This window comes from Podarcis muralis, chromosome 2 (assembly GCF_964188315.1).
Source record: "Podarcis muralis chromosome 2, rPodMur119.hap1.1, whole genome shotgun sequence".
NCBI lineage: Eukaryota > Metazoa > Chordata > Lepidosauria > Squamata > Lacertidae > Podarcis > Podarcis muralis.
In genome coordinates, this window is record NC_135656.1 from 18610521 (window position 1) to 18636824 (window position 26304).

At 45.9% G+C, this 26304-nt stretch overlaps 1 protein-coding gene across 5 annotated transcripts in view; it reads left to right on the forward strand.

Moving 5' to 3' along the window:
- STXBP4 (syntaxin binding protein 4) overlaps window positions 1–26304 on the forward strand; it is a 147898-nt gene that overhangs the window by 39092 nt on the left and 82502 nt on the right. For 4 of the 5 annotated variants that reach the window (XM_077923953.1, XM_077923955.1, XM_077923957.1 and 1 more), the window contains exons 9-13: window positions 2322–2418; window positions 4144–4268; window positions 5041–5130; window positions 17099–17164; window positions 19761–19937. In XM_077923953.1, the coding sequence (XP_077780079.1) occupies window positions 2322–2418; window positions 4144–4268; window positions 5041–5130; window positions 17099–17164; window positions 19761–19937 (555 nt within the window). The remainder of the gene's footprint in view (window positions 1–2321; window positions 2419–4143; window positions 4269–5040; window positions 5131–17098; window positions 17165–19760; window positions 19938–26304) is intronic. The other variant, XM_077923954.1, reaches the window with a different exon arrangement.

The window sequence follows — 26304 nt, forward strand, 5'->3', positions numbered from 1 at the left end:
ATTCATCAGTATTTTTGGGTGCCTTTTTCCTCATATGCATGTTTCGGGGAAGTTACTTTGCCCAATTTGCACATTTTTTCCGCAAGCAGCCTTTCATAATGCAGTGCATGCATACGTAAATGTTTGTGCACATTTTTTTGGGGGGGGGGGACAGCTTATTGCAAAATTCAAGTGTGAATTTCAGAAAATAGCTGCATTTCAGCTTGTGTATTCTCTTGGGAAGTGTGAGCTCTTCCCTGTTAGTGAAGATCAAGTCGAGGGTAACGGACACCCCTTGCTCCTTCCTCCTATTTCTGAGTTGGAAAGTTGTGCTAGCAAACTATGGCCGGAATTTGCTGGAGATTTCATGCTTAGGGGCATTTATAACCCAGCAGATAATAGAGAAGTTGAAGTCTCCCATTAGTAAAATTTCTTCTTTCCCTGAAACACCTACAGTTTGAGAGGAAAATGTTTTGGGTATCAGTGATACATTTTTTTTTCTTTTCAAGTGCTTTCATCAAGGTGCTTTTATCAAAGTTCTGCCGCCGCCTTCTTCCCCAGCTATTTCCCAAAGTTATTTTGCTAAAAAGATCTCATTTCTCTTTTTTGTGATACCTTCTTCTCTTGCTTCATCGATACCGAGAACAGGAAAATAAGGGGGGAGAAAAGAGCTGCGAGGGGCAGACCACTTAAATATTTATATCCTTTTTGTGTAAGTGCTTGAAGATTGGGCTTCCGAATTTGCTCTTTCTTTCCTTTTTTTCTCGTTGTCAGTTGTTTGTTTTAGGAGACTAAGTGCTGATGCAACCCACACCGCGTTGCGTTTCAAGCTGCGTATGCCTCTTCTCAAATCTCCTCTCTTTAAAATCTTTGTTTGGGTGCCAGAAAATGGCGCTGTGAATCAGCCGGGCTGCTTTATCCCCCTGCTTATCTTACTTTAATAGGTAACCCACCCACCTAACACCATCTACTCCCCGCAGCCGCTGCGCACCTCCCTAACCTTTTCAGTAAGAGCCTGTTGGAATGAATGGAGGTTTCAGAGTGGGCCGCTTTGGATTGTCTCTAAAAAGCGTCCGGGACTCTTGCTTGTTGCGCACACGCCCTGATACAACGTGTGCTTACTTGGCCGCCACTAGCAGACCCATTAAAACATTACAAAGAGGATGGGTTAGGCAGCAGAGAAAGGATAAACCGGTGCTTATGCCATTCTGGGATAATGTGCGCAAAGCGTTTTGAACGCTCCAGAGTGCCACGTAAATGCTTTTTCTTTTGTGAAAGCATTTTGCAGAATCAGGGTTTCAGTTCCGCCACAGCACACTTACGAGTGTATGTAAAACTTTTCTCTCTGTGGATGTATAGGAACAGATCAAGGGAGCCCAACCCAAGGGTGCCAAATATTGGGGGGGGGGGTCGGGGGGGTCAGCGATGCCACACATAATTGATAACGAAACACAGCAGCTGCACACCATTTGAATAGTAATGCCCATCAACTTTGTGGGGGCCTGGCCCCCTCAAATATTTTATTGGGGGAGACCTTTGTGAAGAGACCTCAGCCGTGAGGAGTTGGCGTTTATGGAACAGATGCACCCCATAATCCAGTGTTGGAGAGAGGAAATAGGAAGTGTGTTAGTGCATTATTATTATTATTATTATTACTACTACTACTGTAGGGGACGCGGGTGGCGCTGTGGGTAAAACCTCAGTGCCTAGGACTTGCCGATCAGAAGGTCGGCGGTTCGAATCCCTGCGGCGGGGTGAGCTCCCGTCTTTCGGTCTCAGCTCCTGCCCACCTAGCAGTTCGAAAGCACCCCTAAGTGCAAGTAGATAAATAGGTACCGCTTTATAGCGGGAAGGTAAACGGCGTTTCCGTGTGCTGCGCTGGCTCGCCAGAGCAGCTTCATCACGCTGGCCACGTGACCCAGAAGTGTCTTCGGACAGCGCTGGCTCCCGGCCTCTTAAGTGAGATGAGCGCACAACCCTAGAGTCTATCAAGACTGGCCCGTACGGGCAGGGGTACCTTTACCTTTACCTTTACTACTACTACTACTACTACTACTATTTATTTACATCCCACCTTCTTCCCAGACTGGAAAGGTGACTTAAGCAAGCTAAAACAAGACTAATAATAATAATAATAACAACAACAACAATAATTTATTTATTTATATCCCGCCCATCTGGCTGGGTTTCTGGGCGGCTTCCAACAGAATATTAAAATACAATAATCTATTGAACATTAAAAGCTTCCCTAAACAGATAAAAGGAGGTGCAATGTTCCATCGTTGTCAGATAGAGAATTCCAACCCCTGTGCTTTCTCTCTCTCACCAAATCCCGCTTCTAGGCTCTGAATTATCTCGGGATTCAACCCACAAAAGAACAGCAAGAAATTCTAAGGCAGCAGCTCCCAAAGGATCCTAAAGGAACAGTGTCTTTTGGAGGTAATGAAGTGAGTTCTAGGAAAATGGTAACAGAGAATGCTGCATAAAAAAAGCCTTCCTCACTGTGTTTGGGTGATACTTGGTTTTCAACATTGTGATAGATCAGCAGCTAAACATGGCGACGTACTGATATATCACGATGTCTGAAAGAAGGATGGAGCTATGGAGAAGCATTGGCTGGCTTCAACAGTTTTTTCGCATCACGATTTTTGCATGGCACACACCATGATTTGCGATATACAGTGGTACCTCAGGTTAAGTATTTAATTTGTTCCGGAGGTCTGTACTTAACCTGAAACTATTCTTAACCTGAAGCACCACTTTAGCTAATGGGGCCTCCTGCTGCCACCGCGCCACTGGAGCACGATTTCTGTTCTCATCCTGAAGCAAAGTTCTTTACCTGAAGCACTATTTCTGGGTTAGCGGAGTCTGTAACCTAAAGTGTATGTAACCTGAAGCGTCTGTAACCCGAGGTACCACTGTATTTGTAGGTCAAAAATTAGGAAACTGCTATCATGATACAGTCATATCTCATGTTACGTCCGCTTCATGTGACGTTCTTTCAGGTTACGTCCCGCGGCGACCCGGAAGTACCGGAATGGGTTGCTTCCGGATTTCGCCGCTTGCGCATGCACAAAAGTGCAAAATGACAAAATGCGCATGCGCAGAAGTGGCAAATCGCAACCCGTGCGCGCGCAGACACGCCGCTGCAGGTTGCACTCTTTTCATGTTGCAAACCGGCCTCCAGAATGGATCCCGTTTGCAACCAGAGGTACCACTGTATGGGCTTCCTACTGGGTTTGGATGATACATCAATATATCACCCAGCCGTATTCATTACAGTAATAAATCTGTGTTTAGGTTTGACCACACAAGGCTCTGCATTGAGCAGCTCTATGTAATATTGTGGGCTTCTCTCACAGTTTGCTTGCTTAGGGTGATGTCGTGTGGAGCCAGGGGGCGAAGTCGAACGCAGTGACAACACGGCCTCAGCGGCAAGGGAAAGACAGGGGAAGCCCCCCCCCCCCCCGCCAGTTGTGGCAGCAGCAGGAGGAGCTGTCAGCACTGAGCTGCCTCGTACCGGCTCCATGTTCACCCTCAGAACAATGGGGGATGGGTCGCCCCCCTAAAAAAAACCCAGAACATTTTGGGGGGCCAAAGTGCCTCCGTCCCTAGTATGTGGAGAAGCGCAACCCATAGTTTACCAACTATTTAATGAAGGCATAGGCAAACTTGGCCCTTCAGGTGTTTTGGGACTACATTTCCCATCATCCCTAGCTAACAGGGCCAGTGGTCAGGGATGATGGGAGTTGTAGTCCAAAAGCATCTGGAGGGCCGAGTTTGCCTATGCCTCATTTAATGGGAAACCATGGATTGTGCTGCAGAGGAAGCAGCTAAATGAGCTCAGTGCCTGCAAGTGAGAGGAGAATGTGTGAATCTGCAGGTCTCTCATCTAATTCAAGCCTTTTTAGGGTTGCCAAAAGTTAACATAAGACTGATGGCAATTAACCTAGCTGACTTGTTAAAAACCCGGCTGTCATTTTGTATGCTTACAGATTTCCCTACATGCAATTCATAGCTGGTGTTTTATAGGAAATGGGTGATGGGGAGAAACTTGGGGGACATCGAGAAAACATAGCAGTTGTTCAACAGGCAGCTAAAAGTTGGGTGCAATCTTGAAATTGCTTCTTTTGCCATCGATCAGGCATGTTCATGCTCACTTAGCCTCTGTTTCAGATTTTGTCCAGGTGGCAAGAAACATATTCTGTTTGCAGCTAGATGGGGCAGGTAGTGCTCAAGGACAGGCAGCACTTAATGCTCACGAAATTGCCCAATTACTAGATTCACAGGTAAGTAATGTGTCTGTTATGGAGCTCTGTACATTGATCTGGACTTTGTTTATTTATTTAATCATTCATTCATTCATTCATTGAATCCATCCATCCATTCATTCATTGAATAAATGAATAGATAATAACAATACTAATTTGTTACTTTTAATTTCATACAGCTGTCCTGTATTGTCCATCTCCTGCCAGTATATTGTTGGGTTTTCTTCCCTTTAGCTTTGTGTCTTTCTAATGGTTGAATTTACGAATTTAATATTGCAAACCCCTGTTCAACCTTGCATTTTAAAATGAAATTGTCTTGTTAGCTTCTTCTAAAAACCATCGGCTATTAAGCAATAACTTAGGGCTTTGATAAACACACACACAAATATGTTTGAAGGCCAGCTTCTTGGATTCTCTTCTAATTATTCTGCTTCAATTTGTACTTGATGATTTTGCAAGTTAAGTTAATTCATGGGAGTAGCAGGCAAATCTCTTAAAAAGACTGGATTAAGTTCGTTTATATTTATATTTATATTTATATTTATATTATTATTATTATTATTATTATTATTATTATTATTATTATTATTATTATTATTACAGTCTCCACAAATCAATAACAATTAAAACAGCATCATTTTACATAATCTTAAAGCATTAATGGTTAATGCAGGTGTTATACAATGTAGGTGTTTAAGTATCATCATGGATAAAACTGACCTAATTATTCCAAAATTTCTTTGTTAACAATCTCTGCTCCCCCCTCCCCCTAATATTTCAATGCATCCAGTTTGTCTCCTGTGATCCTTTGCAAAGAGAGGAATTGGAAGAACTTAAGAAAGAGAGGAGTGAAGCTTTACAAGAAATATGCAAATTGAAGGTAATAGTTTGCTTTGCTCATCTGAAACAAAATATACTCATCCCTCCAAGTATAGGGTTGCCATACGTCTGGAATTTACTGGACATAGCCAGTTAACTGTAAAACAAAACAAGAAACAACAAAAACTCAATAACCTTTCCAAAAAAAGGCTCAACAACTCAATTTTCACCCCTATAATGCAAGTACTTTTTGGTTTTTAAAAAGTAGATTTTTAAATGGAATGCATTAAAATAAATTTGAAGGAGCGTAGCAACTGGAGTTTGTGTATTCTTTATACCATGTTGACCCCACTGAGTTAAAATTATTTTGATTTTGAGAAATTGATGGGATAACTGTTTCTGCTTCTCCAAGGAAGGTCCAATTTAACCATTGTGTGTGTGTGTGTGTGTGTGTGTGTGTGTGTGCGCGCGCGCGCACGCGCGCACATATGTATATGAGCCTGCCCCACTTATGGGCTTCGAGTGGCCTACAGCAGTTTTATGTTAGTACAGTGGTACCTCGGGTTACATACGCTTCAGGTTACATATGCTTCAGGTTACAGACTCTGCTAACCCAGAAATAGTACCTTGGGTTAAGAACTTTGCTTCAGGATGACAACAGAAATCGTGCTCCGGCGGTGCGGCGGCAGCAAGAGGCCCCATTAGCTAAAGTGGTGCTTCAGGTTAAGAACAGTTTCAGGTTAAGAACAGACCTCCAGAACAAATTAAGTACTTAACCTGAGGTACTACTGTAAGTCTTTTCCCTTAGGGGCTCTCAGTCTAAGACATTCAAATGGTTTCAGGGGTAAAGGAAAAGGACCCCCTGGACGATTCAGTCCAGTCAAAGGCGACTATGGGGTTGCGGCCCTCATCTCGCTTTCAGGCCGAGTTAGCTGGTGTTTGTCCACAGACAGCTTTCCAGGTCATGTGGCCAGTATGACTAAACCGCTTCTGGTGCAACGGAACACCGTGATGGAAACCAGAGCACACGGAAACGCTGTTTATCTTCTCGCCACAGTGGCACCTATTTACCTACTTGCATTTTGACGTGCTTTCGAACTGCTAGGTTGGCAGGAGCTGGGACAGAGCAACGGGAGCTCACCTCGTTGCGTGGATTCGAACCGCCGACCTTCCGATCGGCAAGCCCAGGAGGCTCAGTGGTTTAGACCACAGCACCACCTGCATGCCTTCAGGGGTAAAAGAGACCATCCAGACCTACAGTGGTACCTCAGGTTAAGAACTTAATTCGTTCTGGAGGTCTGTTCTTAACCTGAAACTGTTCTTAACCTGAGGTACCACTTTAGGTAATGGGGCCTCCCACTGCCGCCGCACCACTGCTGCATGATTTCTGTTCTTATCCTGAAGCAAAGTTCTTAACCCGAGGTACTATTTCTGGGTTAGCGGAGTCTGTAACCTGAAGCGTCTGTAACCTGAAGTGTCTGTAACCCAAGGTACCACAGTACTAAGCTTTAGCAAGGTGGTAGCCACATATGCTTGCGGACCATAACCCTGAAGGGCACCACATTGGAGAATTGCTGAACTACAGGGTGGGACTTGTATCAAGGACTAGCTGGCTAACCGCCAACTTAGTGGCTAACCTTTGACCAGATAGTATCTCTTAGCCTAACGTATCTGGCATTAATATTGTGAGAATAAAGGGATGTATGCATATCTGCTTTTTGGGCAAAAGACAGGAAACAAATGTTGGGAAATGCTTTTAAATATCCTCCCAGTTCATCAGGGACACTTTTTTAAATGGCTCCAAACATCTTTCTAATCCAGAGTTTCCCAAACTTGGGTCTCCATTTGTTTTTGAACTACAACTCCCATCATCCCTAGCTAGCATGACTCAGTGGTCAGGAATGATGGGAAATGTAGTCCAAAAAAAGCTGGAAATCCAAGTTTGGGGAACCCAAACAAAACATTGCAGACCTGCTTTCATCCTGTTGTTTTTATTTTCTCATTGTCTTTTAAGGACTCCTAGCTTTCTAAATGATATCTCTTCCTCCTCCATTTAAATGTGTGTGGTTTTTTTAAAAAAATTTATTAACAATTTAAACATAACAAATTATCAAAACAAATCATCTTCCTTGTTTCTCCCCCATTTTTCCCCTTCCCTCCTCCCTCCCTCCCTCCCCCCCATGACTTTCCTCATCTCCTCTCTCTGATTTCTCATCCAATGTTAACTTCTGCATATAATAAAACTGTATACCGTATTTTTCACCCTATAGGGCGCACTTTCCCCCCTCCAAAAATGAAGGGGAAATGTGTGTGCATCCTATGGGGCGAATGCAGGCTTTCGCTGAAGCCTGGAGAGCGAGAGGGGTCGGTGCTCACTGACCCCTCTCGCTCTCCAGGCTTCAGGAAGCTCTGTGCAACCCTTGGGAGACCGGCGCGGCCAAGGGTTGCGCAGAGCTGCCTGCATTCCCAGGCCTCGACGTAACCCTGCGGTGCACCCTATGGCACGAAAAATACGGTACATCCTTATATTATTTATTTTCTATGTTGTCCCTCAATAAATGTGTGTATGTTTATTCAAAACCTGCCAGGGAATCCAATTCATTTTGTTGTTGTTTTTAGATAATTTGTAAAAGGTTCCCATTCTTCTTTGAAGTCACAGTTGTCCTTGTCTTGTAGTTTGCATGTCAATTTTGCCCTCCCTTTATATGTTTTTAATCCAAATCTCACCAATCGGTGGTAAGTTCATCTTTGGTAGCTTGGGAAGTGTGTTTGCTCATTTAATTGTCCATTCCATAAAACTGATTTTCTTTTACGTCGCATGGAGATAAGGTTCCAAGCAATAATTAAGGTATATATTTCCATTCTTACACAAGTGCTTTTGGAAAGAGAGATGGGGGGGACACACCTCTCTTTAAACTGTTACTTATTATAGGCATTCTTTAATTTTCTACTGGCAGAAGGTTTCCTACTCTGTAATTTAGATTTCAGTAGTGCTCTGCCAGCTTCATGGAATAATCACTGTTCCTGTGTGACTGACTGTAGTAGGACTTAATTTGTTCAGTAATAAAAGAACATTTCTGATTATGTCCCTTGGACTCGCCCCCAGGATAGAAGTCTCCGTAGACTTGCACAATAACTCCTCAGTGCCAGCAACCGCTGTTATTGCCGTTGCTACCTCTGCTACAGCTGAAATGTTTTTAATTTGCTACTACATTGCTTTCCTTTTGATCATTTAGTAGTAGGTCTTCTTGGATTTTGGGGTGTAAGACTTTGAGTAGACAGAATTCACAAAGTCAGCTGTAAAGTCAGGAAGTACAGTCTCTCAGGGATTCCTTTCCACTATTTCTGATGTCGGGGAGAAGAAGAGATGAAATCTCAAAAGGTGCACGGGGGGGGGAGTTTATTGGCTCAGTGCATTTTGTGACATAGTTCCTCAGGGGTGGTGTCAGGGGACTGCCATCGGAACAGGGGAGGGAGGCAGGGGGGGCCGTTGGGATACAGAGAGCCTCCAAAACTCCTGAGGAGCAGTTCCTCTTCCAGCCATGGGAAAAGCCACACCTCCAGTGGAGAAGAGAGGGAAGGGGCCAGCCTAGCGAGGAAAGGGTTTGGGGATGCTGCTGAGAGCCCCAGTGCCTCACCTCGCTGAGCTGGCCAGGAGGGACGCACGCCACGTCCGTCGCCCAGCTTGCGGGGTGAAACGCGAGGAGGGGAGGCGGAGGTTTGGGGTGCCGAAGTTCTTATGTTAGAGGAGAAGCCGGAAGGGGTCACTCCCGGATGCTGCAAGTGACTAAGACGGACATGAACTTTGTAGATCTGCACTGTAAATAGTTTGCACAATAAAACCTGCAAAAGACAGGTCAGAGTCCTGCCTGGTTACTCACGAGCAACCAGCAGCAGCATCTGACAGGTGCTTAGATTATAGGTAAAGGGACCCCAGACCATTAGGTTCAGTTGTGGACAACTGTGGGGTTGCAGCGCTCATCTTGCTTTATTGGCCAAGGGAGCCGGCGTACAGCTTCCGGGTCATGTGGCCAGCATGACTAAGCCGCTTCTGGCGAACCAGAGCAGCGCACGGAAACACCGTTTAGCTTCCCGCCGGAGCAGTACCTATTTATCTACTTGCACTTTGAGGTGCTTTCGAACTGCTAGGTTGGCAGGAGCAGGGACCGAGCAACGGGAGCTCACCCCCGTTGTGGGGATTCTGATCGGCAAGTCCTAGGCTCTGTGGTTTAACCCACAGCGCCACCCGCTTAGATTATATATTTGTCTAAAAGAGTTTTTGCTCCGCTTTTCAGCTGAAAACAGTCTCACAGAGAGGCTTGCAGTGATCAGAAATACAGTCCCTGACTTTAGGCTTGCAATCCGAAGGAAACGACACAAAAGGAAAAAGGCATGGGGGGAGATGAGCAAAAATGAAAACTTGGGCCCTAGTTCTTTCTTTCAAAGTTCACCAAGCCATTCAGGCCTGACTTCCTTTCCTTTTCATGGCAGTTGTTAGCGAGAAGAAGACGACATTGGCTGATGACACAGCGTTTATGCATCAAAGGCTCCGTGATTAAAAACGTGGTTCACAATGATGTCAGGGGCCCAATTTTACTTCTTTGAGATGCCATTAAGGGAGGAAAGGGCAATTATTCCCTACCCCCCCCCCTTTTGTAACAGAACTGGCACCTGTTTGTATTTAGTGCTGTAAGTGACCTATGCTCACTGTTTATCTGTGTGACAGCCACATCCATAAATAAAAAAGAGAGAACGTGTAGGCCATGTTTGCGGAAAGAAGGGGAAAGGAAGAGCAGGAAATACTGGCTGCTGCTCTGTGTGGCTGAAAGGAGCACACTAATTTAATGATTTTTCCTCCCTCCAATTGAAAGCATGCAGGTCATCCTCTTCCAACCAATTTAGGTCACCACTTGGCTTGATTATTTCAGGTAAACCTGTGAAGTAAATAATTGCTATTGATCAGAGGTCTGGACTGACGATCTAAGAGCCTGCAACCCTGACAGCGCTCACAAAGCAACTTAATATCCTGGAGCCAGAGAACTCCTGCTTCTGCAAACACATGCACGACACATAGATATTAATGGGAACGAGTGAAATCTGTTGTGTTGCTAGCACTGGATTAGTGACCCGGGAAAGCTGGGGTTTGATTTAAATCTGTGCTGAATGTCCTGGGAAACGTGACCCACTAAAAACGAAGGCCTCTCAGACATGCGCAGAGTGCTGCTCCCTTAAAGGTAAAGGGACCCCTGACCATTAGGTCCAGTCGTGACCGACTCTGGGGTTGCGGCGCTCATCTCGCTTTATTGGCCGAGGGAGCCGGCGTACAGCTTCCGGGTCATGTGGCCAGCATGACTAAGCTGCTTCTGGCGAACCAGAGCAGCGCATGGAAACGCTGTTTACCTTCCTGCCGGAGCGGTACCTATTTATCTACTTGCACTGGCGTGCTTTTGAACTGCTAGGTTGGCACGAGCAGGGACAGAGCGACGGGAGCTCACCCCGTCGCAGGGATTCGAACCGCCGACCTTCTGATCGTCAAGTCCTAGGCTTTGGTTTAACCCACAGCGCCACCCGTGTCCCTTGCTGCTCCCTTAGAACTGCACAATCACAACTGTTGCCACCCCAAGCACATGAGATGGAAGGAAGAGCTGTGAGATTAGAGGGTTAACTTTCAGGACTGAGTTGCCCCCACTCTTTGTCATTGTAAGAAAGAGGAAAAACCTGCCCAGAACTGCTTTGTGGGGGTTTGCATAGGACGCCCTGATTTTAAAGCAGCAACATAGGTACCCTAACTCAGGCCCGTAAGCAAGAGTTGCTGGCAGCGAGTCGCATCCTCTGTTGCAGGACTGGGTGATGCCTGGTTTTCAACATCACCATATATATTGCCAGCTAAACATTGTGATCTACTGATAAATCACAATGTCTGAAATAAGGATGGAGCTATGCAGAGGCGTTGGCTAACTTCATGGTTTCCCCCACATTGTGATTTTTGCTTAGCACAGACAGACACATCATGATTCGCAATACAGTGGTACCTCGGGTTAAGAACTTAGTTCGTTCTGGAGGTCTGTTCTTAACCTGAAACTGTTCTTAAACTGAGGTTCCACCGCACAATTTCTGTTCTCATCCTGAAGCAAAGCTCTTAACCCGAGGTACTTTTTCTGGGTTAAAGGTAAAGGGACCCCTGACCATTAGGTCCAGTCATGGCCGACTCTGGGGTTGCAGCACTCATCTCGCTTTATTGGCCAAGGGATCCAGCGTACAGCTTCCGGGTCATGTGGCCAGCATGACTAAGCCGCTTCTGGCAAACCAGAGCAGCGCACGGAAATGCCGTTTACCTTCCCACCGGAGCGGTACCTATTTATCTACTTGCACTTTGATGTGCTTTCGAACTGCTAGGTTGGCAGGAGCAGGGACCGAACAACAGGAGCTCACCCCGTCGTGGGGATTTGAACCGCCGACCTTCTGATCGGCAAGTCCTAGGCTCTGTGGTTTAACCCACAGCGCCACCCGCGTTTTCTGTGTTAGTGGAGCCTGTAACCTGAAGCGTCTGTAACCCGAGGTACCACTGTATATTGCCAGGTCAAAAACTATGAAACCGAGATCACGCTATGGACTTCAGACAAGTTTTCGATGATATATTTCCCAGCCCTACCCTGTTGTAGCACCTGGAATTGGTGGTCTTGCAGTCAACCCTCAGAATGAAGTCACAATCTGGGGTGGGTGGGTGGTGCAGCTAGGAGTGGTCAGGACCAAGGTCTCTCTCCCCCCCCCCCCCCCGTCTCTCTCTCTCTCTCTGTCTGTCTCTGTGTGTGCATAATTACTTCCTTCTGATGACGACTGCCTGTAAAATTAGGGTAGTGGCTCACTCTCTCTTGTTGAAGATTCCATAACATGCTGTAGTATTGTTACATGCCCATTGAAATGTGAGAGGGAAGGGGGTGAATGAAGCTGCTGCTGTGTTGCCTTTGGTCTACAGACAAGCGTCATATGATAATAGCTTGCTGCAATTAACTGACACATTGATTTGTCTCTTTGGGATTTAAAACGTTAGCCTTTGTGGTAGAATGTGAGCTCCTACTATTGCTCTCCAAAACCATTTCTTCTTCTTGTCATCTCAGCTTTTATATGCCTGCCATTGCTATTTTTTTTTCCTAGAGAAAGAGATGCTGGAGCTCACCTTGAACGCTTCCCTTGTTCTCTTATAATGGCAATGGCACCCATCTGATTGGTGCCGGAGCTGAATGAATGGATGAATTTTATTATTTCGGTCACAGACCAGTTCCAGCCCACATACAATATCAAGGAAGTCATAAAACACAATAGGATGCATTTGAATTTGCAATTAGGTACAACAGGGACAATACAGATGTAGCAACAGTTAAAAAATGTATAAATTAAAACTTAGTCACTAACATATAACCTAAAATTATCATTTAACACCTTGATCATTATGATAGCACAGCTTGTTCTCTAAGTTTTATGGCAATCGCACAGAATTTGGCTACCCTTAACATGATCTCAGGATCCTTGTCCTCTACCAGGGATTTTAGACATTGAAGTTCAATAGGTTGATTGTCAGTTCTCCATTTGTGTCTCATTCTTTTTTTAAGAGTGCCGGAACTGAGTTCCAGGGAGTTCTGCCTGGGGGCGAAAGCCCTGCCTGCTACCACCCCCCTGTCCCAGGGATGGGAAACCTGTGGTTCTCCAGTTGTCGTTGGACTCCAACTCCCATGATCCCTGATCATTGGCCATGCTGGCTGGGGCTGATGGGAGTTGGAGGGCTCCACTGCACCAGGCTTTGGAACGAACCTCAGGACAGATAAAAGGAAGTGCTTCTTCACATAGAGTATAGTTAAAGGAGGAGGAGACAGTGATGGCCACAAACATGGCTTTAACAATGGACTGGACAAATTCATGGAGGATAAGGCTATCAGTGCCTGATGGCTGTGCTGGCTTTGCTCTACCTCCATGGTCAGAAGTACTAATGCTTCTGAATACCAGTTGCTGGAAGCCACGGGAGAGGAGAGTGCTGTTGTGCACAGGTTCCCTACTTGCTGGTTTTCCGCAGGCCAGCACCCTGTTCTTCTTTAAAAATAAATAAATATAATTTTTATTAAATTTTCTGTTTTGCCATTTAAAATACTCATTTTACACCCTTAAGATATCAGTCACTTCCCTTCTTCTCTTTCCGTGGTTCATTTTACATACAGTGGTGCCTCGCAAGACGAAATTAATTCGTTCCGCAAGTCTCTTCGTCTTGCGGTTTTTTCGTCTTGCGATGCACGGTTTCCCATAGGAATGCATTGAAAATCAATTAATGCGTTCCTAGGGAAACCGCCTTCAGACCAGGTCCGGGGACAGTCTGTCCCCCGACCTCTTCTGAAGGCTGGGGGGGGGGGACAAGGGCTTTTCTTCCCACTGCCAGCCTTAAGAAGGCTGTTCTGAAGGCTGGCGGTGGGAAGAAAAGCCCTTCTTCCCACCTCCCGCCCCGCAAGCTCCGGGGACAGGAGGGCTTTGCTGCCGACCGCCAGCATTTTAAAAGCCCCTGCTGTCCCGGGGCGATTTTAAAATGCTGGCGGGCGGGAGCGAAGTCTCCGCTGCCCCGAGGAGATTTTAAAATGCTGGGGGTCGGCAGCGAACGCTTCGCTCCCGCCCGCCAGCATTTTAAGATCGCCTGGGGCAGCGGAGAAGTCTCCGCTGTCCCGGGAAGGCAGGCGGGGAGAGCAAAGACTTTTGCCCCCACCTGCCTTCAGAAGAGGTCCAGGACCTCGTTCCGATGCCCGGCGGCGGGGTGAGAGGTTCCCGCCCCCTCGCCCCGCTTCGGGGCAGCGCTTCCCGCTGTCCCCGGACCTGGGGCTGCGGGGAGAAGATCGCTTCTCCCCGCCGCCCCTTGCTTCAAAAGAGAAGACCCGCTGTCCCCTGGGCAAGCTTCGTTTTGCGAAGCAAGCCCATCGGGAAATTCGTCTTGCGAGGCAACTCGAAAACGAAAAAACCTTTCGTTTTGCGAGTTTTTCGTCTCGCGAGGCGTTCGTCTTGCGGGGTACCACTGTATCATAAATCCCTGCACGTTTTACAAAAACTACACCATTCACTATTCCCTTATTGCATCCATCAAAACTTACTTACACTGTTGAATTTATCTTCACCCTGCCAGCGTTTTTAGCTGTACACAATTATTTCCAATATATTCAATGAACGTTTTCCTGTCTTCTTTAAATGTATGTTCTTCTTGTTGTCTTATTCTATATGTTGAGTCTGCAGGTTGTTCATATTCTGTCAACTTCAGTTGCCATTCCTGTTTGGTTGGGACCTTGCTCGTTTTCCATTTTTGGGCTAACAAAATATGGGCCGCAGTAGTGGCATACATAAATCACCTTTTATGACAACTGGGGATTTCAGTCTGAATTATCCCCAACAGAAAGGACTCTGTTTGTTGTTGTTGTTGTTGTTGTTGTTGTTTGGGGGGGAGTACTTTTAAACATTTATTTCAATTCATTATGGATCATTTCCCAATACTCTTTTACCCTTTTACAAGTCCACCACATATGAAAGAATGTTCCCTCAGGCTGGAGGATCCTGTTCACATATATATATGCCAGTTTCCTACAGGCCAGCATCCTGTTCTCACAGTGGTCCACTAGATGCCTGTGGCCTGATCCAACAGGCTCTTACGGTCTTCCATTGAGGAAGCTGTGGCGATCACACACAGGGCCCCCAGACGTTTGACGGTCTATTGACCCTGTGCCGCCACTGCATTTGCTTTTTCCGCTGCCGCCACCCCGTATCTGACGGGGACACACGGAGTCCAGTCAGTTGTTAACATAAACAAATAATCAAGTTTATTTTTAAATGCAGGAACAAGCTTATGGTTTCAGTTAGTTTTCCTTGACAGTTTCTTAATCTTAGTTCCTAACAACTTCAAACTGATTATTCCCAACTATCTATCTGACTCCACCTAACAATTCCTCTCACTCTCTCACAATACAACTCTACCAACCCACACCTAAACCTCCCTCTTCCTTCTTCAACTCCCAAACCTCAACTGACTTTCAAAACCTCCCACTCTAACTTTTATTCCCCCTTGCATTCTCACTGGCCAATCACATCACACCTATTTTAACCCTTTCCTTATAACCCATCCTAGGAGGCAAACACCACATTAGCGAATAAGACTTAATACTGTACATGAGATACGATAGCCACCTTCAGATATCTCAAGGGCTGTCACTCACATGGAAGAGGGAATAACCTTGCTTTCTTCTGCTCCTGCGGGTAGGACTTGAACCAATGGCTTTAAGTTACAAGAAAGGAGATTCTGACTAAACATACAGGAAAAACCTTCTGACAGTAAGAGCTGTTGGGCAGTGGAACGGTCTACCTCAGGAGGTTGCGGACTCTTCTTCCTTGGAGGTTTTTAAGCAGAGGTTGGATGGCCATCTGTCATGGATGCTTTAGCTGAGATTCCTGTATCTCAGGGGGTTGGACTATAGATGACCCTTAGGGTCCTTTCCAGTGCTACAGTTCTTTGATTCTATTATTCTAGAGCATAGCTGGCCAGTGCCTTCATTCTGAAAGGCCACTCTCTTATTATTAGTATTTTATTTATTAGTTTTATATACCACCTTTCATCAAAAGATCTCAGGCAGTTCACAGAATTAAATACAGGGTAATAACAAGTAAGAGAGCCAGTGTGGTGTAGTGGTTAAGAGCGGTAGACTCGTAATCTGGTGAACCGGGTTCGCGTCTCCGCTCCTCCACATGCAGCTGCTGGGTGACCTTGGGACAGTCACACTTCTCTGAAGTCTCTCAGCCTCACACACCTCACAGAGTGCTTTGTAGGGACGCGGGTGGCGCTGTGGGTTAAACCACAGAGCCTAGGACTTGCCAATCAGAAGGTCAGCGGTTCGAATCCCCGTGACGGAGTGAGCTCCTGTTGCTCAGTTCCTGCTCCTGCCAACCTAGCAGTTCAAAAGCACGTCAAAATGCAAGTAGATAAATAGGTACCGCTCCGGCGGGAAGGTAAATGGCGTTTCCGTGCGCTGCTCTGGTTCGCCAGAAGCGGCTTAGTCATGCTGACCACATGACCCGGAAGCTGTACGCAGGCTCCCTCGTCCAATAAAGCGAGATGAGCGCCGCAACCCCAGAGTTGGTCACAACTAGACCTAATGGTCAGGGGTCCCTTTACCTTTAATAACAAGTAAATAATCAAAACAGCAAAATGATACCACTCTGTTACCTTGGAAGCAGTGGTAGAGATTGTCTTGCCCTCCCTCCTGGGTGTTCTGACTCTGCAATAAAACTGGCAAAAACTCAGTAAGAACTTCAGAGATTTGGCTCAAATATGCTCTAGTAGTATGAGGTCAGCAGTCTGGGAGAACAAAGGAGCAAATCTGTTTTCTAAGATCTGTCTGTTAAGAGACAGACCAGTAGAAGTTCTTTATTTCTGATACTTCAAATGAGATAGAAATATAGAGAGAAATGCTGCTTTTCCTTAAAAGTAAAACTCTTGAGCAGTTTTGGGTTAAAACGTAATAGGGTTAAATAGATAGCTGTTTTGGGGAGGGGCGGCTACAAAATCTGCCAGTATACGATTTTTTGGGGGGGAGTGTTCTGTACATTCTTCGAATCTCAACCAAATCGCACAGTCAGAAATAATGGCAAAAAAAGGTGTTCAGAGTGGCTAAGATAAGGAAATGTTTTAAAGAGACATTGCCAAGGAACTCTGTGAGATCCTACAAGATCACTTACCTATAAACCAATGGAGAGAGAGAAAGGTGCATCCAGTTTATTGAGAAAGAAGAGGCAACACAGAGGATATTCTTGTATAAAATGAGCCTGCACACCATACTGAACTCTGTGAATGAAGTCTATAGGGAAATGCCTGTTCGACTCAAATCGTTGGCTGGCAGCTGCTTATGAAGTTCATTGTAGCAACAAGTGACACTCATGATGACATTCGGATTTCCTTCATTCAAAGAGCCTTGGAATTCTTACTGCTTAACTAACTCTTCTCTCTTTTGCATTGACAGGAAGAGTTGGCCGAGTCCGAACATAGGAGAAAACAGCTGGCCGAAGAGCTGCAAACTGCCAAACAAGTAAGTGAAACCGTCTGCCAAGTCAGAGTTGTTGCGGAATTTTCCTTTTTCTCCCCAGGAGGGCACCAGCGATGTGACAGTGGCAACCGTGATTTAGCACTTTTCATCCTTGCGGTTCTCAGTTCAGTGATTCCCTAGCTGCTGCATAGAGCTGTGGTTCCTGTAATTTCGTATTTCCTCTCAATGACTCGGCAGGGCCAGTTCATTGACCAGAGCAGGACTTGCCAGTTTCAGTGTGTCAGCAGTCCTCGACGTTTTCACTTCCAGCTTTAACCACAATCTGCCTGACGGGACCATATTTTGATTTCAATTTGCAAGTTTTTCACCATGCATCAACATCTTTCCACTTGCTTTTCTTTGGGATATTGAAATGCAGGGGAGGGTCCCTATACTTTTCAATAGCAGCATGAGACCCTCCCATTCATACTGCTGTGAGAGGTCTAAGCTTTGTCTTCCTTTTCTGAATCTGGAAACCCTGTTCCCCCACACCCACCATCCATGTCTTCTTAACTCTGAGCTGTCGTGCTGCTTACCTCCTATTATGCTATGGTATCTCTACTGCCGGGACGCGGGTGGCGCTGTGGGTTAAACCACAGAGCCTAGGGCTTGCTGATCAGAAGGTTGGCGGTTCAAATCCCCGTGACGGGTTGAGCTCCCATTGCTCGGTCCCTGCTCCTGCCAACTTAGCAGTTCGAAAGCACGTCAAAGTGCAAGTAGATAAATAGGTACCGCTCCAGTGGGAAGGTAAACTGCGTTTCCATGCTCTGCCTCTGGTTCGCCAGAAGAGGCTTAGTCATGCTGGCCACATGACCCGGAAGCTGTACGCCAGCTCCCTCGGCCAATAAAGCGAGATGAGCGCCGCAACCACAGAGTCGGCCACAACTGGACCTAATGGTCAGGGGTCCCTTTAACTTTACCTTTATCTATACTCCCATGCTACACCAGTAATGCTCTGTTGGTTTATTCTCTTTATGAGATCTTCAAAAAAATATTATTTTTTAAATTGCCCTTGAAACAAGATCCTGAAAAATCCTCAGTTGCAAATTCACATGTTGCTGCTGCTCCTGATTATATCTATATAATTTTTAATTAATTTTTCTGCTTTACAATTTAATGTACTCCTTTATACATCCTTAAGATATCAGTGACTTCCCTTCTTCTTTTTCCATGGTTCATTTTACATACCATAAATCCCTGCATATTTTACAAAAACTAAACCATTCAATATTCCATTATTACAACCATCAAAACTTATTTACATTGTTGACGTTATCTTAATGCTGCCAGTGTTTTCAGCTGTGCACAGTTATTTCCCATATATGCAATAAACATTTTCCAATCTTCTTTAAACATATGTGCTTCTTGTTCTCTTATTCTGTGTTAAGTCTGCAAGCTGTGCATATTCCACCAGCTTAAGTTGCCATTCCTGTTTGGTTGGGACCTCGCTCATTTTCCATTTTGGGGCTAATGAAACATGGGCCGCAGTAGGGGCATACAGAAATAACATTTTTTGACACCTGGGAATATCCTTCTGAATTATCCCCAACAGAAAAGACTCCGGGTTTTTTGGAAAGGTACTTTAAAACATTTTTTTCTATTCATTAAGGATCATTTCCCAATACTCTTTTACCCTTTTACAAGTCCAATTCTGTTTATGAGATCTTAAAAAAAAACTCCAACTTTAGGTTTTTCCTTGAAACAAGATCCTGAAAAATCCTCAGTTCCGAATTCGCATGTTGCTGTTGCTTCTGATTTTCAATAAATACCACAAGTGGGGCTTGCTTGTGATATTTTTGGGTCAAGCCTGTAGGTTCTTGCTGAGAATTCCTGGAGCGTTGTGCAGTCATGCCAGGTGTAAACAGGAATGTTTCTGAAACTCAGGCAAGCCTTCCCTCCTTTTTTTTCACCAGGCAAGTGGCCGGGGAGCAAGGTTGAAGCCAAAGGGCGTAACAAAAGCATGGCTAGATGTGCCAGCATCTGGCTGATTCATGTTTCTGCCCACGCATGTTTTCAAAGGGTGAGCCCAATGGCACGCTTTCCGCCAATGCAGTTTTCAGCATTGCAATATGCCGTGCGTAAGGGACTTGCCAGCTGCTTTTCAAGGCTGATTAGATCATGGGTGGCCAACACTACTGCACTACAGCTCCCTGTATCCCTGGCCATGCAAACTGGGGCTGATGGGAGCTGGAGGCTAACAACAGGAGATGTTGGCTAAAAAAATCCCAAACCCTTCTATTTATTAAAGAAGAAGAAGAGTTTGGATTTGATATCCTGCTTTATCACTACCCGAAGGAGTCTCAAAGCGGCTAACGTTCTCCTTTCCCTTCCTCCCCCACAACAAACACTCTGTGAGGTGAGTGGGGCTGAGAGACTTCAAAGAAGTGTGACTAGCCCAAGGTAAGCTGCATGTGGAAGAGCGGAGACGCGAACCCGGTTCCCCAGATTACGAGACTACTGCTCTTAACCACTACACCACACTGGCTCTCAGTAGAGATTCATTTTTAATTGCATCTTCAGAAACAGTTTTGCTTCATTGCCCCCACCCCATAAAGTTGTTGTTGTTTTTTTTTAATATTTGGGGGTTTCCCCCCTACAGGAAGCCAAGGCATCGGTGGAGGAGGCGAGAGGCCTGCGTAGCAGAATCCATCTTGCAGAAGCTGCGCAAAAGCAAGCTAGCGGCATGGAATTGGACTACGAGGAAGTAATCCACCTGCTTGAGGTTGAAATTGCTGATCTGAGGGCTCAGCTCAGCGATCATTGTGGTCAAAATAAAGTAAGCACCTCGGGAGCAGCTTGGAGAGTTGCCATGGTTTTTCCTCGCTGTTGTCATGTATCCCGTCTTTCATTTTTCTTCCTTTTGTTCTCCTAAAGTAGGTCACTGTTTGTCTTGTATTATTCAATAGATTGTGTTGTGGAGGCAGCAGAGGGAGGGCGAAACGAAAGCTATGAACTCGCTTTTCTTCGGAGAACTCTTTTTAGTCGGGGAAAACTTGAGCCACGACCTTGCTTGGGTGGTCGCTGCCCAATGTGGCGCAGCTCAAGGTTAATTATTGTGGAGCCCACAACTTGCTGGGATTTCACATTTGTTTCCCTATTAACTAATATGTTGCATAAAAGCGTTATAGTTTAAGAGTTAAGTTATTCTATCAGTGTTTAATGGTTTTATAATGATTATTTTTCTATGTTCTTAGCCGTTTTTATCTGTAAGCCACCTTGAGTCTCTGTCAGGGGAAAAGGTGGGGTATAAATAAATACAGAATAATAAATATAGAACAATATTTCAGTTTAAGAGCCTGTTCCAAGACATGGAAAACCAAGGCTGCAATCCCATAGCCACTTAATGGAGCGAGCCTGAACAGTGGTGTAGCGTGGGTTGCCAGGGCCGTGCAGAAGGGATGGGGGGGGGGAGGGAAACAGACAGAGTACGCATGCGTGTTAAATTGCCTAAATTGTCTGTGTCACCCAGGAGATCCTGGCTGCAGAAATAAGAAACGAATAGTCATTTCGTTGTTTGGAGAGGTCACTTTTTGGTTCTCATGGAGAAACTGTTTTCAACAGAGCCCAGCAAGGGAAGTGCAAGTTAATACAAGGCAGCACCACTGAGTCTGAATGAACTCTGTAAGACATATACAAGAATTGTGCTCTAAAGTTTCTAGGCACCATCAACTACTGTATGGAACCAGCGTTCTTTTCCGCCTTTTCATTTAGGTTACTGTAGGTGCAGGTTCATAATAATAGATTTGCTGTATCCAGTGGTCTTTCCATATCCTGAAAGACCCGCACATAGCTGGAAGACACATAACTATCAATTCCCATTTATATAACTCTGAAAGATATGGATACCTTGTATGTCCTGTATTTTAAACCCAGTAGCCTTTAGCTGTCAGCTTTCAAAGCGTGAGCAGGTACTACAAATATGCCCGCTTTCCTTTGCAGTAAATCATTCTGAATAAAGAACCAAGGTCACGGGCCCTCTGCTATGGCCAGAACAGACTCCGCTAGGAAATGCCACAATTGAGATGATGCAGAAGTTCTGGCGTGTTCACCCATGTAAATGCCCACTAGATGATGAATCTGTGGCTCTCCTGATGTTCCTGGACCGATGCCCTGACCAGGGTTGCTTGAGCTAATGGGAGTCCAGCAATATCTGGAAGGACACATGTCCTCATGTTGTTGTTGTTGTTGTTGTTTAGTCATTTAGTCATGTCCGACTCTTCGTGACCCTATGGACCAGAGCACGCCAGGCACTCCTGTCTTCCACTGCCTCCCGCAGTTTGCTCAAACTCATGCTGGTAGCTTCGAGAACACTGTCCAACCATCTCGTCCTCTGTCGTCCCCTTATCCTTGTGCCCTCCATCTTTCCCAACATCAGGGTCTTTTCCAGGGAGTCTTCTCTTCTCATGAGGTGGCCAAAGTATTGGAGCCTCAGCTTCAGGATCTGTCCTTCCAGTGAGCAATCAGGGCTTATTTCCTTAAGAATGGAGAGGTTTGATCTTCTTGCATGCAGTCCATGGGACTCTCAAGAGTCTCCTCCAGCACCATAATTCAAAAGCATCAATTCTTTGGCGATCAGCCTTCTTTATGGTCCAGCTCTCACTTCCATACATAACTACTGGCCCCTTCATGGATCACTGCCTTGCTGTGGCGAAGGGGCTTGAATAACTCAGAGAAGCTATGAACTATGCCAAGCAGGGCACCCAAGACGGACAGGTCATAGTGGAGAGTTTTGACCAAACGTGATCCACCTGGAGCAGGAACCGGCAAGCCACTCCAGTATCCCTGCCAAGAAAACTCCATGGACAAAGACAACAGGCATGTCCTCATACCTTGCACTAAATGCTATAGCCATCACGGGATAACTATGCACGTACCAATGCACGAAATGCAGTCTTCTCGGAGACAAGGCAGAACCAGTCATGCCTTTTGCAGGCTGACCCGAAATACACCTTACTCATTGTGTGGCATGTCAAAAGCTGCATTTCCATGCACACGAGCAAGTTCCTAAGCACGACTTGTTACATGGATGCATATGACTTAGCAGAGCACGTTGATCTGTTTATTCTTTATGGTAAACAGTCCAGGAATCTAGCCTTTTGCTCTCTGCAAAATTTTCAAGTTGTTTTTTTTTTTTAATGCCCATTTTAAACTGGGATTGTGTGGAGCTGAAGTGCTGGTTTTGTTTCCCAGCACTCGGCTGATATTTACAAGGTTTATGGTGCTATGCAATATTCAGCTTACGATGGAGGCAAATGAATTATTCCCAACATTCACCACAATCCTGTGCAGGAGAAAAAGACAACAGCAGAATTCAGTGTCCATGAGATGTATCAAGGCATCTCATTACATAAAACTCTGGTTTGACAACTATATCTCAGCTGGAAGATACTTTTCTCCAGATCGTTTACCAAAGCTCGATCTGAGCATTTCCCAGAAATGATATAATACCCATTTTACTTTTTTTAAAGACGCCCATCAAATTGACTTTTTTTGTTATCCAGACCGATACAACCCACAGCTGGGCCAGATTATTTAGTGAGCCCCATCCTCTTCGCAAGGGACGCAGGTGGCGCTGTGGGTTAAAGCCTCAGCACCTAAGACTTGCCAATCGAAAGGTCAGCGGTTCGAATCCCTGCGGCGGGGTGCGCTCCTGTCGTTCGGTCCCAGCGCCTGCCAACCTAGCAGTTCGAAAGCACCTTCGGGTGCAAGTAGATAAATAGGGACCGCTTACTAGCGGGAAGGTAAACGGTGTTCCGTGTGCTGCGCTGGCTTGCCAGAGCAGCGATGTCACGCTGGCCACGTGACCCGGAAGTGTCTGCGGACAGCACTGGCTCCCGGCCTATAGAGTGAGATGAGCGCACAACCCTAGAGTCTGGCAAGACTGGCCCGTACGGGCAGGGGTACCTTTACCTTTACCTTTTATCCTCTTCGCAAACTGCCCATGCAACATGATTAACTTGACTTCCTCTTTGATTCACGGACTTATTTGTTTTCGGCATGCAGAGTACTGAAGGGAGCCACTTGCTGAAAAACTGACCTGGCCACAGAAAAAGGAATCTAATTTCTGCTCAGTTACAAGGCCAGCTCAGTGCATGTTTGGGCTGTCAGTGATGATTTGGGCTCTTTGAGACTCAGGTCTTCCTGCCTAGTAAAGGTCCTTGTGGCGTTTGCCTCCTAGGTGGGTTATAAGGAAAGGGTTAAATGAGTGTGAAGTGATTGGCCAGTGGGAACCCAAGGGGAGGAGTTAGAGTTGAGAGTGGAGTTGTGTGGAAGTCAGTTGAGAGTTGGGAGTTGGAGAAGGAAGAGGGTGGATTAGTCTGTGGGTTGGTCGAGTTGTGTGGTGAGAGAGTGAGAGGAACTGTTAGGTGGAGTCAGATAGTTGGGATAATCAGTTTGGAGTTGTTAGGAACGAATAGGTCAGTAAAGTAACTAAGATTAAGAAACTGACAAGAAAAATTAACTGAAACCTTAAACTTGTTCATGTTTATAAAAATAAACTTGATTATTTGTTAATGTTAACAACTGTCTGGACTCCCGTGTGTACCTGTGAGAAACGGGTTGGTGGCAGCGAAGAGGCAATCACAGTGGTGGCACAGGGATCAGTAGACCGTCAAACGTCCGGGGACCCTGTGTGATCGCCAAAGTGCTTATTTAGAAAAGTTGCTTTTTGCTCTAACCAACCAAAAAAACTGAAGTCAGATCTGAATGAACAGCTAGCCTGAATCTAGTTTCAAAGAGCAAATCTGAATGGCTCTTGTGTTTTGCAAATCTGTCCCTTTTTAGTACATGGGTCGCCATCTCCAGGGGCAGAGGAAGGGGGGTACTGTGGGTGTGGTTCACCCTGGGTGTCACCACTGAGGGGGGTGCCTGCAGCACGCCCAAGTCATGCGCCTCTCTTGGGAGAGACGCGGTGGTAGGTGTGTGTGCAGGCTCCGCGCTGTCAAAATGGTCCGCCCGCTGCCTCCCTCCCAGTTGTAGGGTGGCTGAGTGGGGGGAGGTGGGCAGACTCTGGAGGCCCCATGGTGCACCCTGCCCCTGGGCACGCCGCCCCAGGCGCCTGAGCGGCTTCCTCCACCGCTGGCCATCTCTTAGCCCAGAGTTTGAATTCGCACCAAGGCAGTTTTAAACCTCTCTCTGGGTAGCTGTGTCAATTTTTAATCAAGGTCTAATGAAAGGTTTAGGGACGCGGGTGGCGCTGTGGGTTAAACCACAGAGTCTAGGACTTGCCAATCAGAAGGTTGGCGGTTCAAATCCCTGCGACGGGGTGAGCTCCCGTTGCTGGGTCCCTGCTCCTGCCAACCTAGCAGTTCGAAAGCACGTCAAAGTGCAAGTAGATAAATAGGTACCACTGCAGCGGGAAGGTAAACGGCATTTCCGTGTGCTCTGGCACTCATCACAGTGTCCTGTTGCACCAGAAGCGGTTTAGTCATGCTGGCCACATGACCCGGAAGGCTCTCTGTGAACCGCTAGGTACCGCTCCAGCGGGAAGGTAAACGGTGTTTCCGTGCGCTGCTCTGGTTCGCCAGAAGCGGCTTAGTCATGCTGGCCACATGACTCAGAAGCTGTACACTGGCTCCCTTGGCCAATAAAGCGAGATGAGCGCCGCAACCCCAGAGTCGGCCACGACTGGACCTAATGGTCAGGGGTCCCTTTACCTTTACCTTAATGAAAGGTTTGCCATGATTTCACCGGTAAGGAAAGGGGAAATTGTTTTTCTAGTAGGAGGATCTTCCACACTTACGATTCCACACCTCTGTAGAAAGTAAGAGCTGCATCCTTCAATCCACTCACCAGATGATGCAGAAGGATGCCAGCTGGTATAAGCTCAAGCCATTGTTATAAAGGCCTTGCATTTGGATTTTCTAACGTCTTAACCCAACCAATTCCTGAAAAGCATAGCTGCCAGTGACCACAGCAGTACAAGGTACAGAAGACGCCTCTCTGTGTTATCTCCATAAAAGTATAACTTTCAAACTGACACTCCTTTTAATTGAAGCAATCATGAGTTTGCATTAAATTAATACCACATTTTCTCTCTCCTTGAGGTAATGGGCACGTTAAGACAAAGGGCAGAGAGAAATAACCTATGTTAAGAAAAGCAGCAGTAGATTGCCTGTTTTATAAACACACCACTAATTCAGTTTAGAATTTCCCTTTTGAAGAAAGGAAGCTTTCTAATCAAACAGACTTCATGATGTTGAGAACAGCCATAGATCTGCCAAAGAAAACTACAGGTTGTATGTGCATTCATGTTTCCTGGTTTTCAGTGAAGAAGTAATTTATATTAAACAATGGGGCTTTTTAAAGTGTCTCTTAGTCTAACTCTGTTTAAGTGATGTGCTTCCACTGGATTTTTTATTTGCAGTGCAGGAAAGGACCATACCATAGGAGATACAGTAGTTGCCATGGTTGATAATGCATTCTATCTTGACACACATGCATTTATTATTTCAAATGCTTAAATTCTGACTTTCATTCACCGTGGAGCTCAAGGCACAAGACTTGGGGTGTCTGAGTGGTCTTGATGAGCCCCTGACCGGCTTGGCAACGTGGCTGCATTGCACACCCTCAGAGCATGCTAATCCATTGATCACACTTTTCTGTATCTGCATCTTGATGACCAGAGTGGAGGGTTGCATCCTGTCTTCTCCAGTCCCTCAGTTTTGAAATTCACAGTTCCTCAAAATAAGCACCCTTTGCCTCATTGGAACAGAGTTTGAAAACCTTTGCATTTCACTTCAGGGATTGCATTGTGTTAATATAGTCGTACCTTGGAAGTCGAACAGAATCCGTTCCATAAGTCCATTCGACTTCCCAAATGTTCGGAAACCAAAGCGCGGCTTCTTAGAATCCCCGTCTGACATTCAGCTTCCAAAAATAGTTCACAAACCGGGACAGTCACTTCCGGGTTTGTGGCTTTCGGGAGCCAAAACGATCAAGAACTAAGCTGTTCGAAAACCAAGGTACGTCTGTAATTTCCATTTGTGCTATCATTTGTTGTTGTTGTTGTTGTTTAGTCGTTTAGTCATGTCCGACTCTTCGTGACCCATGGACCAGAGCACGCCAAGCACTCCTGTCTTCCACTGCCTCCCGCAGTTTGGCCAAACTCATGCTGGTAGCTTTGAGAACACTATCCAACCATC